This window comes from Oncorhynchus nerka, linkage group LG22 (assembly GCF_034236695.1).
Source record: "Oncorhynchus nerka isolate Pitt River linkage group LG22, Oner_Uvic_2.0, whole genome shotgun sequence".
NCBI lineage: Eukaryota > Metazoa > Chordata > Actinopteri > Salmoniformes > Salmonidae > Oncorhynchus > Oncorhynchus nerka.
The window spans coordinates 105,119,443-105,137,865 of record NC_088417.1 but is presented as its reverse complement, the minus strand read 5'-3'; the positions used below and the strand labels follow the sequence as shown (position 1 = coordinate 105,137,865).

Sequence of the window (18,423 nt, the reverse complement as noted above, 5' to 3'; positions counted from 1 at the left end):
TGGACCAGAGCTATAGATATTAACACGCCCATTATAGATGTACTGTATCTCTGCTTTGGTGAACGACAATATAAGCTCTTTGTCTTACTTTATATGTTTGTACTTCTGTGAAATAAAGATTATTATTTTATCACATGCTTGCTCTTTACTATTCTATAGATTACTATTAGAGGGTTGGACAATTATGGGAACTTTCCCATTCTGTACATTACTATTAGAGGGTTGGACAATTATGGGAACTTTCCCATTCTGTACATTACTATTAGAGGGTTGGACAATTATGGGAACTTTCCCATTCTGTACATTACTATTAGAGGGTTGGACAATTATGGGAACTTTACCATTCTGTACATTACTATTAGAGGGTTGGACAATTATGGGAACTTTACCATTCTGTACATTACTATTAGAGGGTTGGACAATTATGGGAACTTTCCCAAACTTCCCAGGTTTTCCAGAAACCCTGGATGGAGGAGTCCTTGATTTCCTGCTTATGCCCCCATTTATAACCACATTACCATAGATAACATCAATGAATCATATTTGGTATATATATAGTCTCAGCCTTACCCTCCTGATCCCCTAAAGGACAAGTCTCAGCCTTACCCTCCTGATCCCCTAAAGGACAAGTCTCAGCCTTACCCTCCTGATCCCCTAAAGGACAAGTCTCAGCCTTACCCTGCTGATCCCCTAAAGGACAAGTCTCAGCCTTACCCTCCTGATCCCCTAAAGGACAAGTCTCAGCCTTACCCTCCTGATCCCCTAAAGGACAAGTCTCAGCCCAGGAAGTTGTTACTTTAAAAGGGTACAATGTCGTTGAGACAAATTAATTATGTTGTTTTAGTAAAACCCCATAACAAGACGACCCTGCTCTCCTCAACAGAGCTGTTTTGGGGTTATTCCACTTGGCCCCTGAAATGGACTGTCAAAGTCCCATAACCCTTGGGTTAAATGAGGAGGACACATTTCAGTTGAATACATTGTTGGACAACTGACGAGGTATCCTCCTTTCCACCTCTCCCCGACACAGACTGCCCTGCCAAAGTCCCATAACCCTCCTCTCCCTGACAGTCCCATAATCCCCCTCTCCCTGACAGTCCCATAACCCCCCTCTCCCTAACAGTCCCATAATCCCCCTCTCCCTGACAGTCCCATAACCCTCCTCTCCCTGACAGAGTCCCATAACCCCCCTCTCCCTAACAGTCCCATAATCCCCCTCTCCCTGACAGTCCCATAACCCTCCTCTCCCTGACAGAGTCCCATAATCCCCCTCTCCTGACAGTCCCATAACCCTCCTCTCGCTGACAGTCCCATAACCCTCCTCTCCCTGACAGTCCCATAACCCTCCTCTCCCTGACAGTCCCATAACCCCCTCTCCCTGACAGTCTCATAACCCCCTCTCCCTGACAGTCTCATAACCCCCTCTCCCTGACAGTCCCATAACCCTCCTCTCCCTGACAGAATCCCATAACCCCCTCTCCCTGACAGTCCCATAACCCTCCTCTCCCTGACAGTCCCATAACCCTCCTCTCCCTGACAGTCCCATAACCCCCTCTCCCTGACAGTCCCATAACCCCCTCTCCCTGACAGTCCCATAACCCCCTCTCCCTGACAGTCCCATAACCCCCTCTCCCTGACAGTCCCATAACCCTCCTCCCCTGACAGTCCCATAACCCTCCTCCCCCTGACAGTCCCATAACCCTCCTCTCCCTGACAGTCCCATAACCCTCCTCTCCCTGACAGTCCCATAACCCCCCTCTCCCTGACAGTCCCATAACCCTCCTCTCCCTGACAGTCCCATAACCCTCCTCTCCCTGACAGAACATGACCAATCAATATGAATGCATCTGATTATTATTATATTTTCATCAGAAGAGGCAGGAATTCTGTCTACCACTGACACACACAGATTCTTCTGAGATGGAGAGAGGACACTGTCCTTCCTGGTAGTAGTAGTAACAGAACCCAATTACTACCACACACAGATTCTTCTGAGATGGAGAGAGGACACTGTCCTTCCTGGTAGTAGTAGTAACAGAACCCGATTACTACCACACACAGATTCTTCTGAGATGGAGAGAGGACACTGTCCTTCCTGGTAGTAGTAGTAACAGAACCCGATTACTACCACACACAGATTCTTCTGAGATGGAGAGAGGACACTGTCCTTCCTAGTAGTAGTAACAGAACCCGATTACTACCACTGACACACACAGATTCTTCTGAGATGGCCTTCTCTATTTAACTGCAGTCACTGACCCTCCTTAAGGCTAAGTGCCCTGCTTACAGGAAACAGGAAATGCTGCCCCGGTCGGACAGGAAGGACAGTGTCCTCTGTCCAGGACAGGGACTGGTGCCAAGACAGCCAGAGGCAGAGTGGAACAACCTCGCATAGACGGAAGTGTTATGGGATTCTTTCAGGGAGAGGAGGGTTATGGGATTCTTTCAGGGAGAGGAGGGTTATGGGATTCTTTCAGGGAGAGGAGGGTTATGGGATTATTTCAGGGAGAGGAGGGTTATGGGATTCTTTCAGGGAGAGGAGGGTTATGGGATTCTTTCAGGGAGAGGAGGGTTATGGGATTCTTTCAGGGAGAGGAGGGTTATGGGACTGTCAGGGAGAGGAGGGTTACTGCTCACAGTCGGCGTTCCAATTTTTCCCAAAGGTGTTCAATGGGGTTGAGGTCAGGGCTATGTGCAGGTCAGTCAAGTTCTTCCACACAAATCTCAACAAACCATTTCTGTATGGATCTCGTTTTGAGCACAGTGGCATTAACATGTTGAAACAGGAAAGGGCCTTCCCCAAAAAGTTGCAAGCACAGAATGGTTGTAAGCACCTTCCTGTCCGACCGGGGCAGCATTTCCTGTTTCCTGTAAGCAGGGCACTTAGCCTTAAGGAGGGTCAGTGACTGCAGTTAAATAGAGAAGGCCATCTCAGAAGAATCTGTGTGTGTCAGTGGTAGTAATCGGGTTCTGTTACTAATACTACCAGGAAGGACAGTGTCCTCTCTCCATCTCGGTAGTAATCGGGTTCTGTTACTACTACTACCAGGAAGGACAGTGTCCTCTCTCCATCTCAGAAGAATCTGTGTGTGGTAGTAATTGGGTTCTGTAACTACTACTACCAGGAAGGACAGTGTCGTCTCTCCATCTCGGTAGTAATCGGGTTCTGTTACTACTACTACCAGGAAGGACAGTGTCCTCTCTCCATCTCAGAAGAATCTGTGTGTGGTAGTAATCGGGTTCTGTTACTACTACTACCAGGAAGGACAGTGTCCTCTCTCCATCTCGGTAGTAATCGGGTTCTGTTACTACTACTACCAGGAAGGACAGTGTCCTCTCTCCATCTCGGTAGTAATCGGGTTCTGTTACTACTACTACCAGGAAGGACAGTGTCCTCTCTCCATCTCGGTAGTAATCGGGTTCTGTTACTACTACTACCAGGAAGGACAGTGTCCTCTCTCCATCTCGGGTTCTGTTAGTAATCGGGTTCTGTTACTAGTGTCGGGTACTACTACCAGGAAGGACAGTGTCCTCTCTCCATCTCGGTAGGAATCGGGTTCTGTTACTACTACTACTAGGAAGGACAGTGTCCTCTCTCCATCTCAGAAGAATCTGTGTGTGGTAGTAATCGGGTTCTGTTACTACTACTACCAGGAAGGACAGTGTCCTCTCTCCATCTCGGTAGTAATCGGGTTCTGTTACTACTACTACCAGGAAGGACAGTGTCCTCTCTCCATCTCGGTAGTAATCGGGTTCTGTTACTACTACTATCAGGAAGGACAGTGTCCTCTCCCCATCTCGGTAGTAATCGGGTTCTGTTACTACTACTACCAGGAAGGACAGTGTCCTCTCTCCATCTCGGTAGTAATCGGGTTCTGTTACTACTACTACTAGGAAGGACAGTGTCCTCTCTCCATCTCAGAAGAATCTGTGTGTGGTAGTAATCGGGTTCTGTTACTACTACTACCAGGAAGGACAGTGTCCTCTCTCCATCTCGGTAGTAATCGGGAAGAGACAGACTGACACACAGAAGCAGTTACAACGTAAAGATTCAAAACATCTATTTGTAAAAATACCTATTCAACTTTTAAATCAACATTCTGTCACTGGTAGACAGAATACCGAGTGGTCCAGGACACAGATTTATTTAGGAAAAAGAACAACTTTGAATCCACCCAGTCTTTACACCACAAGGTAATAAGATATACACTATATATATATATACACAAAAGTATGTGGACACCCCTTTAAATTAGTGGATTTGGCACCCGTTCATAACTGTATTAAAATAATTAATAATTGAGCACACAGCCATGCACTCTCCATAGACAAACATTGCCAGTAGAGCAGTCATAGGATGCCACCTTTCCAACAAGTCAATTCGTCAAATTTCTGCCCTGCTAGAGCTGCCCCGAGCGACTGTAAGTGCTGTATTGTGAAGTGGAAAAGTCTAGGAGCAACAACGGCTCAGCTGTGAAGTGGTAGGCCACACAAGCTCACAGAACGGGATCGCCGAGTGCTGAAGCATCGTCTGTCCTCGGTTTGCAACACTCACTACAGAGTTCCAAACTGCCTCTGGAAGCAACGTCATGTTAAGAACTGTTTGTCTGAAGCTTCATGAAATGGGTTTCCGTGGCCGAGCAGCCACACACAAGCCTAAGATCACCATGCGCAATGCCAAGCGTCGGCTGGAGTGGTTTAAAGGAGCAGTGGAAACGCTTCACCATCTGGCAGTCCAACGGACGAATCTGGGTTTGGCGGATGCCAGGAGAACGCTGCCTGCCCCAACACCGCTGTAAAGTTTGGTGGATGAGGAATAATGTTCTGGGGATGTTTTTCATTGTTCAGGCCTCTTAGTTCCAGTGAAGGGAAATCTTAACGCTACAGCATAACAATGACATTCTAGATGATTCTGTGCTTCCAACTTTGTGGCAACAGTTTGAGGAAGACCATTTCCTGTTCCAGGTTGACAATGCCCCTGTGCACAAAGAGAAGTTCATACAGAAATGGTTTGTTGATATCAGTGTGGAGGAACTTGACTGGCCTGCACAGAGCCCTGACCTGAACCCCATCAAACACCTTTCAGATGAATTGGAATGCCGACTCCGAGCCAGGCCTAATCGCCCAGCATCAGTGCCCGACCTCACTAATGTTCTCGTGGCTGAATGGAAGCAAGTCCCCACATCAATGTTCCAACATCTAGTGGAAAAACTTCCCAGAAGAGGCTGTTATAGGAGCAAAGAGGGGACCAACTCCATATTAATGCCCATGATTTTGGAACGAGATGTTGAACGAGCAGGTGTCCACATACTGTTGGTCAGTGTAGTGTACTTAACATTTAAAATTCTAATTCAATAAATAATATTCAAAACAAATCAAATGCTGAAATGCATACATGTGAACGATGAACCATATTTCATTCAGTACACACTGTGAATAAAGACAGCAGCAATAACTATCTTGATGCATAATGGTAATGGACATGACATATGGTTAAACATAATAAGTTGACTCATTGATGCCCTCTGCAGGCCAGGTGGTCAAACTGCAGCACACAGCCACAGTATATTCATAGTGCACAATTTAGTGAAACATTTTGCAAAGCAACAAGTTTTGTATACATTTTTTTTTTTAAGTGTTTATTTTAAATCCCGGGCCTGTTTTAAATCTATCTTACCTAGTGAATATACCGTTTTAAATCTATCTTACCTAGTGAATATACCCACAGCTGTTCACCCTCTCATCAGAACACCGACAACTCAAATATTATGATCACAAAGTAGGAACATATTAAAAGGAATGTCATCTTCCCTCGATTATATAGATAAAAACATATGTTAACACAGAAAGCCTCGGTCTTTCCTAAAAACACATGTTAAAAAATGACATCACCTAATGAGTACTACATCATCACTTAACATCAGGCAGCAACTGGAGGCTCCACCAATAAGAAACACTTATAATGTACTGCTCTGCTCCCTAGGACCTTCAGCTTCATAATGTACTGCTCTGTTCCCTGGGACCTTCAGCTTCATAATGTACTGCTCTGTTCCCTGGGACCTTCAGCTTCATAATGTACTGCTCTGTTCCCTAGAACCTTCAGCATCATAATGTACTGCTCTGTTCCCTGGGACCTTCAGCTTCATAATGTACTGCTCTGTTCCCTGGGACCTTCAGCTTCATAATGTACTGCTCTGTTCCCTGGTACCTTCAGCTTCATAATGTACTGCTCTGTTCCCTGGGACCTTCAGCTTCATAATGTACTGCTCTGTTCCCTGGGACCTTCAGCTTCATAATGTACTGCTCTGTTCCCTAGAACCTTCAACTTCATAATGTACTGCTCTGTTCCCTAGGACCTTCAGCTTCATAATGTACTGCTCTGTTCCCTGGGACCTTCAGCTTCATAATGTACTGCTCTGTTCCCTGGGACCTTCAGCTTCATAATGTACTGCTCTGTTCCCTGGGACCTTCAGCTTCATAATGTACTGCTCTGTTCCCTGGGACCTTCAGCTTCATAATGTACTGCTCTGTTCCCTAGGACCTTCAGCTTCATAATGTACTGCTCTGTTCCCTGGGACCTTCAGCTTCATAATGTACTGCTCTGTTCCTGAGGACCTTCAGCTTCATAATGTACTGCTCTGTTCCCTGGGACCTTCAGCTTCATAATGTACTGCTCTGTACCCTGGGACATTCAGCTTCATAATGTACTGCTCTGCTCCCTGGGACCTTCAGCTTCATAATGTACTGCTCTGTACCCTGGGACCTTCAGCTTCATAATGTACTGCTCTGCTCCCTAGGACCTTCAGCTTCATAATGTACTGCTCTGTTCCCTGGGACCTTCAGCTTCATAATGTACTGCTCTGTTCCCTAGGACCTTCAGCTTCATAATGTACTGCTCTGTACCCTGGGACCTTCAGCTTCATAATGTACTGCTCTGCTCCCTAGGACCTTCAGCTTCATAATGTACTGCTCTGTTCCCTGGGACCTTCAGCTTCATAATGTACTGCTCTGTTCCCTACTGCTCTGTTCCCTAGGACCTTCAGCTTCATAATGTACTGCTCTGTTCCCTGGGACCTTCAGCTTCATAATGTACTGCTCTGTTCCCTGGGACCTTCAGCTTCATAATGTACTGCTCTGTTCCTGAGGACCTTCAGCTTCATAATGTACTGCTCTGTTCCCTGGGACCTTCAGCTTCATAATGTACTGCTCTGTTCCCTAGGACCTTCAGCTTCATAATGTACTGCTCTGTTCCTGTTAGGGACCTTCAGTTCCACCTTCATAATGTACTGCTCTGTTCCCTGGGACCTTCAGCTTCATAATGTACTGCTCTGTTCCCTAGAACTTTCAGCATCATAATGTACTGCTCTGCTCCCTGGGACCTTCAGCTTCATAATGTACTGATCTGTTCCCTGGGACCTTCAGCTTCATAATGTACTGCTCTGTTCCCTGGGACCTTCAGCTTCATAATGTACTGCTCTGTTCCCTAGGACCTTCAGCTTCATAATGTACTGCTCTGTTCCTGAGGACCTTCAGCTTCATAATGTACTGCTCTGTTCCCTAGGACCTTCAGCTTCATAATGTACTGCTCTGTTCCCTGGGACCTTCAGCTTCATAATGTACTGCTCTGTTCCCTAGGACCTTCAGCTTCATAATGTACTGCTCTGTTCCCTGGGACCTTCAGCTTCATAATGTACTGCTCTGTTCCCTGGGACCTTCAGCTTCATAATGTACTGCTCTGTTCCCTGGGACCTTCAGCTTCATAATGTACTGCTCTGTTCCCTGGGACCTTCAGCTTCATAATGTACTGCTCTGTTCCCTGGGACCTTCAGCTTCATAATGTACTGCTCTGTTCCTGAGGACCTTCAGCTTCATAATGTACTGCTCTGTTCCCTGGGACCTTCAGCTTCATAATGTACTGCTCTGCTCCCTAGGACCTTCAGCTTCATAATTTTACATTTTACATTTAAGTCATTTAGCAGACGCTCTTATAATGTACTGCTCTGTTCCCTGGGACCTTCAGCTTCATAATGTACTGCTCTGTTCCTGAGGACCTTCAGCTTCATAATGTACTGCTCTGTTCCCTGGTACCTTCAGCTTCATAATGTACTGCTCTGTTCCCTGGGACCTTCAGCTTCATAATGTACTGCTCTGTTCCCTAGAACCTTCAGCTTCATAATGTACTGCTCTGCTCCCTAGGACCTTCAGCTTCATAATGTACTCTGCTCCCTAGGACCTTCAGCTTCATAATGTACTCCTGTTCCTGGGACCTTCAGCTTCATAATGTACTGCTCTGTTCCCTAGGACCTTCAGCTTCATAATGTACTGCTCTGTTCCCTAGGACCTTCAGCTTCATAATGTACTGCTCCGTTCCCTAGGACCTTCAGCTTCATAATGTACTGCTCTGTTCCTGAGGACCTTCAGCTTCATAATGTACTGCTCTGTTCCCTAGGACCTTCAGCTTCATAATGTACTGCTCTGTACCCTGGGACCTTCAGCTTCATAATGTACTGCTCTGTTCCCTGGGACCTTCAGCTTCATAATGTACTGCTCTGTTCCCTAGGACCTTCAGCTTCATAATGTACTGCTCTGTTCCCTAGGACCTTCAGCTTCATAATGTACTGCTCTGTTCCCTGGGACCTTCAGCTTCATAATGTACTGCTCTGTTCCCTAGGACCTTCAGCTTCATAATGTACTGCTCTGCTCCCTGGGACCTTCAGTTTCATAATGTACTGCTCTGTTCCCTGTGACCTTCAGCTTCATAATGTACTGCTCTGTTCCCTGGGACCTTCAGCTTCATAATGTACTGCTCTGTTCCCTAGGACCTTCAGCTTCATAATGTACTGCTCTGTTCCCTAGGACCTTCAGCTTCATAATGTACTGCTCTGTACCCTGGGACCTTCAGCTTCATAATGTACTGCTCTGTTCCCTGGGACCTTCCAGTCCATTCCATCCAAGTGGACACTTCAGGAGAAGAGTAGAGAATTAAAATGTCGCCTTTCCCTTTGACCCCATCAGTAAAATACCCTCGTACAACCATCCGTCTCCTCCTTACATTCTGCTTAGCTACACTGACAGCACAGCAGTAATCAGTCTGGTAATTACAAGGCTATAAAATACCTCACAGCTCGACATCAAGCACTTCCACACACTACTGCACTGACAGTCACACAGGACACAGCCTCCCAGCCTGAGAGTGACGGACTAGAGGAGGGAGGGAGGAGGCAGTTTAGTGGGGAGGTGGTGTGAAGAAAATAGACGAGTGAGGCTGAGGCATTGTGGGGTTTACCGGTGTACCAAATGGCACCTTTTTCCCTTCATAGTGCACTTCTATTGACCAGAGCCCCATTCCCTATATAGTGCACTACTTTAGACCAGATCCCTATAGAACCCTATTCCCTATGTAGTGCACTACTTTAGACCAGATCCCTATAGAACCCTATTCCAGAGCCCTATAGAACCCTGTGCACTACTTTAGACCAGATCCCTATAGACTCCAATTCCCTATATAGTGTACTACTATTGACCAGAGCCCTATTCACTATATAGGGAATAGGGTTCTGGTCAATAGTAGTACACTACATATGGAATAGGGCTCTGGTCTGTAGTAGTGCACTATATAGGGAATAGGGTTATGGTCAATAGTAGTGCACTACATATGGAATAGGGTTCTGGTCAATAGTAGTGCACTACATATGGAATAGGGTTCTGGTCAATAGTAGTACACTACATATGGAATAGGGTTCTGGTCAATAGTAGTGCACTACATATGGAATAGGGTTCTGGTCAATAGTAGTACACTACATATGGAATAGGGTTCTGGTCAATAGTAGTACACTATATAGGGAATAGGGTTCTGGTCAATAGTAGTACACTATATAGGGAATAGGGCTCTGGTCTATAGTAGTACACTATATAGGGAATAGGGTGCTATTAGGGAGGCGTAGTGTTGGCCCTTCCTTCCATCAGATGTCAATGGCGATGCCGTGCTTGGTGGAGATCACGTCTCGAGTTCCTGTCAGGTACATGAGCACAGAGCACAGGTGTGGCAGGGTGGCTGTGATGCTCACATACAGCCAATAGGAGATGGGGGCCGTGTTGCCGAACGGACACACCCACAGACCATGGCGGACCCCGTCTCGGATGTGGTGAGAGGCCAGGGAGATAAACAGCAGCCAGGGTAGAGAGCACCACGAGTCCTTTAGCCTGCCCAGCCACAGCACCAGCCTCAGAGAGAAGCAGAGGACCGGGATTAGAGAGGAGCAATGGAGGGGGGGGCGGTGGGGCAGACTGGTGGCTGCCTGGAGGAGGAAACAGGCACAAAACAGAGCTTATTGTTTAGGTTTTTTATTCCTTCATGAACACTGTGGGCCAGATTCCCAGACACAGATTAGGCCTAGTACTGAACTAAGGTTGTTCCAATGGAGATCTTATTAGTCCTAATCTTTTGTCTGTGAAAATGTAGCACACTAATCTGAAAACAAAAAGGGAGAACTTTACAGAAATTTTTCTTACTTTGAGCGACAGAGAGCCAGCCATATAGAAGTGATCCAGGTCTATAACAGAGGCCAGGATCCCTGCTAAGATAACTTCATAGAAGTCACTCTTCTTCTTGAGGCCAATGACGATAGCCCAGGACCAGAGGCCTATCAGACAATGGACGGTGTTGTCCAGCACTGCCCGCAGCCACAGGTGCTGTTGGAGTAGGACCAGCTGCATGACGTGGTCAGCCAGCACACAGAAGGCTCCCAGCGCAGTGCTGGCCAGTAGGGAGGCAGAGGAGAAGGTCTGGAGCAATGCCTGGGCTTTCTCCGTCTCCACGGCCAGGCTCAGGGGCATGGAGCCGCCCGTACCCCCAGCAGAGGAGGATGAGTCCAGCTTGGAGTGATACCCTCGCATGGCGCTTCTGGAGGGAGGAGGTCCACTTCCATAGGAGGTCAGCAACACCTAGATGGCAAACTAGAAGACAGTATACTGTAAACATAAATTACACATGATGGAACTAGCTCTAGTCCAGGGTAACATGATTGATAAGGCATCATGGAACTAGCTCTAGTCCAGGGTAACATCATTGATAAGGCATGATGGAACTAGCTCTAGTCCAGGGTAACATCATTGATAAGGCATGATGGAACTAGCTCTAGTCCAGGGTAACATGATTGATAAGGCATCATGGAACTAGCTCTAGTCCAGGGTAACATGATTGATAAGGCATCATGGAACTAGCTCTAGTCCAGGGTAACATGATTGATGATTGAGCTCTAGTCCAGGCATTGATCATGATGGAACTAGCTCTAGTCCAGGGTAACATGATTGATAAGGCATCATGGAACTAGCTCTAGTCCAGGGTAACATCATTGATAAGGCATGATGGAACTAGCTCTAGTCCAGGGTAACATCATTGATAAGGCATGATGGAACTGATGGTAAACTAAGGCATGATGGAACTAGCTCTAGTCCAGAGTAACATAATTGATAAGGCATGATGGAACTAGCTCTAGTCCAGGGTAACATAATTGATAAGGCATGATGGAACTAGCTCTAGTCCAGAGTAACATCATTGATAAGGCATGATGGAACTAGCTCTAGTCCAGGGTAACATAATTGATAAGGCATGATGGAACTAGCTCTAGTCCAGGGTAACATAATTGATAAGGCAGATGGTAACATCATTGATAAGGCATGATGGAACTAGCTCTAGTCCAGGGTAACATAATTGATAAGGCATGATGGAACTAGCTCTAGTCCAGGGTAACATCATTGATAAGGCATGATGGAACTAGCTCTAGTCCAGGGTAACATCATTGATAAGGCATGATGGAACTAGCTCTAGTCCAGGGTAACATCATTGATAAGGCATGATGGAACTAGCTCTAGTCCAGGGTAACATCATTGATAAGGCATGATGGAACTAGCTCTAGTCCAGAGTAACATCATTGATAAGGCATGATGGAACTAGCTCTAGTCCAGGGTAACATAATTGATAAGGCATGATGGAACTAGCTCTAGTCCAGGGTAACATAATTGATAAGGCATGATGGAACTAGCTCTGGTCCAGGGTGTTTATGTGACGCTAGCTGATGCTGTGCCTTGAAGAAGGCTCAACATTAGAAACCTGCTAGTAATTGAATCGAACCTGCCAGAGCTAGAATCGAACCTACACTGATCTAGACTTTAGCATAAAGTCACGTGGTGTTTTTACTCTCTCTCTCCTTTTGATAACTGCTCCTTTAAGAAGTCACTGTGAATCACGATCTCTAAATAAATGTCTATCCTTCTGGAACTGAGGATATATGTAGGTCAGGCCAGGCTCACAGTAACCTGGGTTCAATTCATCAGTGCACACCGTAGCAAAACGTTTAGAAACAGAAAAAAAAACTAACATTTAAACATTTATTTTTTGGACAAGTTCAGTCCCTCTGTTTCAGTCTTCTTCCATTTGGTGCCTTGTGAATATGACCCTGAATTAGCCTGACTATATACTAGAATAGGTTATACAATGTGCATGAATCATTTCTTCAAATCATCTACCATTGTACATCCAAAAGAAAAGTCACTGACATCAATAAAAGGATTGATCTTTCCACAGAGATGCAGACAGGCCTGAATGATCGAGTTCCCAGGGAAAGGCTCCTTATTTGACTCCTTGTGTAACAAGATGTTTGATGGAAGAATACAGGTAACTGCCGGTGGGAATTTCTTCTTGCTTTTGTGATGTTTTGTAGTAAACACATGTGTTTGATGTACAAAATGAAAGCATAGGCAGAATTCAACTCATGCATCTGGTTAAAGCTAGCGAACCAGCCGTGAAAATAGTTGCTTGTCTGTTGAGATGGGCAGAAGACTGGGGACTAAGACACCTGCACTGCTTGCTGTTTGGGGTTTTAGGCTGGGTTTCTGTACAGCACGTAACATCGGCTGATGTAAAAATGGCTTTATAAAAAACACATTTGATTGATTGATTTGTGACTAAGAAATAACTACGTTAGGTAAAAAATACTTCATTGTGTTAAAAAAAAATATATCAAAAAGTTGATATCACGACGTTAACCAGCTGGATAACAAACTAACTATTGGTTCAGTTTAGACTGTGCAACATCACGTGAAAAACAAAAAAACATTTTTTAGGTTGAATCATCTTGAAATACAAAAGTAGATTCATTTAGCTAGCTAGGTCATTTATTAGCTATGTAATGCTAGCTAATAACAGCTAGCTAAGGAATCCCGCACCTATCTACGAAACCTTATAGACTACAGACAGGTGTTTGAGTACCAAGATTTAGCAAATGTGATAAGGCCAAAGTTATTAAAATGAAATAACGCCGTTAATCAACACGATAACAATACTTTGTCACTTACCCCATTGTAGCTAAATTCGTTTATCAACTGTAAGCTAGCGACGGTCTGTCCGCACAGTTTCTACCGCCTTAACCCAGAGGCGCAGCAATACGGAACTTCCGGGTACGACTGAGAAACAGATCAAACGGACCAGGTCGGCGTTTGGGGTTTCAGAAGTAAATGAGAGAATTTAAAACTTCTTCCGTAGTTGTTAATTTTCTCGAAATCTAAAAACACAACCTGGATTCGAGTTAATGTATGAAGTAGTTGAACATGTTATTACCCCGAACGTCGTGAAGGTGACAAAATATTATGTTTACATTTATGTAAAAAGTAACTTTATATCTAGGGACTGACGTTTATTTTTGAAGGACTGCACATGCGCAGTTCTGCACGATAAGACCCGATGACGTGTTTCTACCCGGGAGTTTAGCGAGCGAACGTCGCCATGACACGTGATCGGGGATTTCTACTGAAGAAGCAGTTTCAGCCTGTCTTCATACAGTACTGTCTTTGGTCTGTTTGTGTCTGTCTGTGTAATTGTAGAGAGAAAAAACACTCTTCAGTTCCGCTTCCCTTAGAAGACATAATTGGTGGAAAGAGCTGTCAGTAATTTATTGCGGAAGAATGAATGTCCAATCATGGATGAGATTGGTCCAACCATAATAATTAGTGTATATAATAATTAGTGTATCATAATAATTCCTTTGTTTGGCACTGTAAACATATTCTTAAAAGAACATTTCTAATCAAATTAAATCTAAATGTATTGGTCAAATACACATATTTGCGGGTGTGGCAAAATGCTTGTGTTCCCAGCTCCAACAGTGCAGTAGTATCTAACTAAATGCTTGTGTTCCCAGCTCCAACAGTGCAGTAGTATCTAACTAAATGCTTGCGTTTCTAGCTCCAACAGTAATATCTAACTAAATGCTTGCGTTCCTAGCTCCAACAGTGCAGTAGTATCTAACTAAATGCTTGTGTTCCTAGCTCCAACAGTGCAGTAGTATCTAACTAAATGCTTGTGTTCCTAGCTCCAACAGTGCAGTAATATCTAGCTAAATGCTTGTGTTCCTAGCTCCAACAGTGCAGTAGTATCTAACTAAATGCTTGTGTTCCTAGCTCCAACAGTGCAGTAATATCTAGCTAAATGCTTGTGTTCCTAGCTCCAACAGTGCAGTAGTATCTAACTAAATGCTTGTGTTCCTAGCTCCAACAGTGCAGTCATATCTAACTAAATGCTTGTGTTCCTAGCTCCAACAGTGCAGTAGTATCTAACTAAATGCTTGTGTTCCTAGCTCCAACAGTGCAGTAGTATCTAACAAAATGCTTGTGTTCCTAGCTCCAACAGTACAGTAGTATCTAACTAAATGCTTGTGTTCCCAGCTCCAACAGTGCAGTAGTATCTAACTAAATGCTTGTGTTCCCAGCTCCAACAGTGCAGTAGTATCTAACTAAATGCTTGTGTTCCTAGCTCCAACAGTGCAGTAGTATCTAACTAAATGCTTGTGTTTCTAGCTCCAACAGTACAGTAGTATCTAACTAAATGCTTGTGTTTCTAGCTCCAACAGTGCAGTAGTATCTAACTAAATGCTTGTGTTCCTAGCTCCAACAGTGCAGTAGTATCTAACTAAATGCTGGTGTTCCTAGCTCCAACAGTGCAGTAGTATCTAACTAAATGCTTGTGTTCCTAGCTCCAACAGTGCAGTAGTATCTAACTAAATGCTTGTGTTCCTAGCTCCAACAGTGCAGTAGTATCTAACTAAATGCTTGTGTTCCCAGCTCCAACAGTGCAGTAGTATCTAACTAAATGCTTGTGTTCCCAGCTCCAACAGTACAGTAGTATCTAACTAAATGCTTGTGTTCCCAGCTCCAACAGTGCAGTAGTATCTAGCTAAATGCTTGTGTTCCCAGCTCCAACAGTGCAGTAGTATCTAACTAAATGCTTGTGTTCCCAGCTCCAACAGTGCAGTAGTATCTAACTAAATGCTTGTGTTCCTAGCTCCAACAGTACAGTAATATCTAACTAAATGCTTGCGTTCCTAGCTCCAACAGTGCAGTAGTATCTAACTAAATGCTTGTGTTTCTAGCTCCAACAGTACAGTAATATATAACTAAATGCTTGTGTTCCTAGCTCCAACAGTACAGTAATATATAACAAAATGCTTGTGTTCCTAGCTCCAACAGTACAGTAATATATAACAAAATGCTTGTGTTCCTAGCTCCAACAGTGCAGTAGTATCTAACTAAATGCTTGTGTTCCTAGCTCCAACAGTGCAGTAGTATCTAACTAAATGCTGGTGTTCCTAGCTCCAACAGTGCAGTAGTATCTAACTAAATGCTTGTGTTCCCAGCTCCAACAGTGCAGTAGTATCTAACTAAATGCTTGTGTTCCCAGCTCCAACAGTACAGTAGTATCTAACTAAATGCTTGCGTTCCCAGCTCCAACAGTGCAGTAATATCTAACTAAATGCTTGCGTTCCTAGCTCCAACAGTGCAGTAGTATCTAACTAAATGCTTGTGTTCCCAGCTCCAACAGTACAGTAGTATCTAACTAAATGCTTGTGTTCCTAGCTCCAACAGTGCAGTAACAGTAATATCTAACTAAATGCTTGTGTTTCCAACAGTGCAGTAGTATCTAACTAAATGCTCCAACAGTGCAGTAGTATCTAACTAAATGCTTGTGCAGTTAACTAAAGCTCCAGCTCCAACAGTGCAGTAGTATCTAACTAAAGTTCCCAGCTCCAACAGTACAGTAGTATCTAACTAAATGCTTGTGTTCCTAGCTCCAACAGTGCAGTAATATCTAACTAAATGCTTGTGTTCAGCTCCAACAGTGCTCCAACTAGCTCCAACAGTGCAGTAATATCTAACTAAATGCTTGTGTTCCTAGCTCCAACAGTGCAGTAGTATCTAACTAAATGCTTGTGTTCCCAGCTCCAACAGTGCAGTAGTATCTAACTAAATGCTTGTGTTCCTAGCTCCAACAGTGCAGTAGTATCTAACTAAATGCTTGTGTTCCTAGCTCCAACAGTGCAGTAGTATCTAACTAAATGCTTGTGTTCCTAGCTCCAACAGTGCAGTAGTATCTAACTAAATGCTTGTGTTCCTAGCTCCAACAGTGCAGTAGTATCTAACTAAATGCTTGTGTTCCCAGCTCCAACAGTACAGTAGTATCTAACTAAATGCTTGTGTTCCTTGTGTTAGCTCCAACAGTGCAGTAGTATCTAACTAAATGCTTGTAGTAAATGCCTAGCTACAGTAATATCAACAGTGCAGTAGTATCTAACTAAATGCTTGTGTTCCTAGCTCCAACAGTGCAGTAGTATCTAACTAAATGCTTGTGTTCCTAGCTCCAACAGTACAGTAATATCTAACAAAATGCTTGTGTTCCTAGCTCCAACTGCCAACAGTGCCCAACAGTAGTATCTAACTAAATGCTTGTGTTCCTAAAGCTCCAACAGTGCAGTAGTATCTAACTAAATGCTTGTGTTCCTAGCTCCAACAGTGCAGTAGTATCTAACTAAAAAATGCTTGCGTTCCAGCTCCAACAGTGCAGTAGTATCTAACTAAATGCTTGTGTTTCTAGCTCCAACAGTGCAGTAGTATCTAACTAAATGCTTGTGTTTAACTAAAGCTCCAACAGTGCAGTAGTATCTAACTAAATGCTTGTGTTCCTAGCTCCAACAGTGCAGTAGTATCTAACTAAATGCTGGTGTTCCTAGCTCCAACAGTGCAGTAGTATCTAACTAAATGCTTGTGTTCCTAGCTCCAACAGTGCAGTAGTATCTAACTAAATGCTTGTGTTCCTAGCTCCAACAGTGCAGTAGTATCTAACTAAATGCTTGTGTTCCCCTCCAACAGCTCCAACAGTGCAGTAGTATCTAACTAAATGCTTGTGTTCTAACTAAAGCTCCAACAGTGCAGTAGTATCTAACTAAATGCTTGTGTTCTAGCTCCAGCAGTGCCTAACTAAATGCTTGTGTAGCTCCAACAGTACAGTAGTATCTAACTAAATGCTTGTGTTCCCAGCTCCAACAGTGCAGTAGTATCTAACTAAATGCTCCAACAGTGTGTATCTAACTAAATGCTTGTGTTCCCAGCTCCAACAGTGCAGTAGTATCTAACTAAATGCTTGTGTTCCTAGCTCCAACAGTGCAGTAATATCTAACTAAATGCTTGTGTTCCTAGCTCCAACAGTGCAGTAGTATCTAACTAAATGCTTGTGTTCCTAGCTCCAACAGTGCAGTAGTATCTAACTAAATGCTTGTGTTCTTAGCTCCAACAGTACAGTAATATCTAACTAAATGCTTGTGTTCCTAGCTCCAACAGTGCAGTAATATCTAACTAAATGCTTGTGTTCCTAGCTCCAACAGTGCCAACTAAATGCTTGTGTCCATAGCAGCTCCAACAGTACAGTAGTATCTAACTAAATGCTTGTGTTCCCAGCTCCAACAGCAGTAATATCTAACAACAGTCCAACAGCAGTAGTATCTAACTAAATGCTTGTACAGTTCTAACTAAAGCTCCAACAGTGCAGTAGTATCTAACTAAATGCTTGTGTTCCCAGCTCCAACAGTACAGTAGTATCTAACTAAATGCTTGTGTTCCTAGCTCCAACAGTACAGTAGTATCTAACTAAATGCTTGTGTTCCCAGCTCCAACAGTGCAGTAGTATCTAACTAAATGCTTGTGTTCCTAGCTCCAACAGTGCAGTAGTATCTAACTAAATGCTTGTGTTCCTAGCTCCAACAGTACAGTAATATCTAACTAAATGCTTGTGTTCCTAGCTCCAACAGTGCAGTAGTATCTAACTAAATGCTTGTGTTCCTAGCTCCAACTCCAACTAAATGCTTGTGTTCCCAGCTCCAACAGTGCAGTAGTATCTAACTAAATGCTTGTGTTCCTAGCTCCAACAGTACAGTAATATCTAACTAAATGCTCCAACAGTGCAGTAGTTCTAGCTCCAACAGTACAGTAATATCTAACTAAATGCTTGTGTTCCTAGCTCCAACAGTACAGTAATATCTAACTAAATGCTTGTGTTCCTAGCTCCAACAGTACAGTAATATCTAACTAAATGCTTGT

The 18,423-nt window shown here is 44.1% G+C and overlaps 1 protein-coding gene across 7 annotated transcripts; it reads right to left on the bottom strand.

Annotated features, from left to right (window-relative positions):
- Window positions 1–4,129: 4,129 nt before the first annotated feature.
- On the bottom strand, window positions 4,130–13,477 carry tmem267 (transmembrane protein 267). 7 transcript variants are annotated; one of them, XM_065007694.1, is made up of 7 exons: window positions 13,357–13,477; window positions 10,513–10,956; window positions 8,268–10,298; window positions 7,454–8,199; window positions 7,112–7,222; window positions 6,764–6,948; window positions 4,130–6,652 (listed from the first exon to the last, which is right to left on the bottom strand). In XM_065007694.1, exons 2-3 carry the CDS (start codon window positions 10,894–10,896, stop codon window positions 9,963–9,965), a joined length of 720 nt encoding a protein of 239 aa, XP_064863766.1. In that variant the 5' UTR covers window positions 10,897–10,956; window positions 13,357–13,477; the 3' UTR covers window positions 4,130–6,652; window positions 6,764–6,948; window positions 7,112–7,222; window positions 7,454–8,199; window positions 8,268–9,962. The 7 variants fall into 7 exon arrangements, with proteins under 7 accessions (XP_064863766.1, XP_064863764.1, XP_064863762.1 ...); XM_065007692.1 differs by having other exon boundaries at window positions 4,130–6,874; window positions 6,912–6,948; XM_065007690.1 differs by having other exon boundaries at window positions 4,130–6,948; window positions 7,454–7,934; window positions 8,015–8,199.
- Window positions 13,478–18,423: the final 4,946 nt, after the last annotated feature.

What these genes read in the sequence shown, in the direction of transcription:
- tmem267 (XM_065007689.1), bottom strand. Translation starts at nt 10,896, where the DNA reads ATGCGAGGGTATCACTCCAAGCTGGACTCATCCTCCTCTGCTGGGGGT. An exon ending in CTGGCTCTCTGTCGCTCAAA is followed by an intron (nt 10,299 to 10,512) that starts GTAAGAAAAATT and finishes TTCCTCCTCCAG; the next exon opens with GCAGCCACCAGTCTGCCCCA.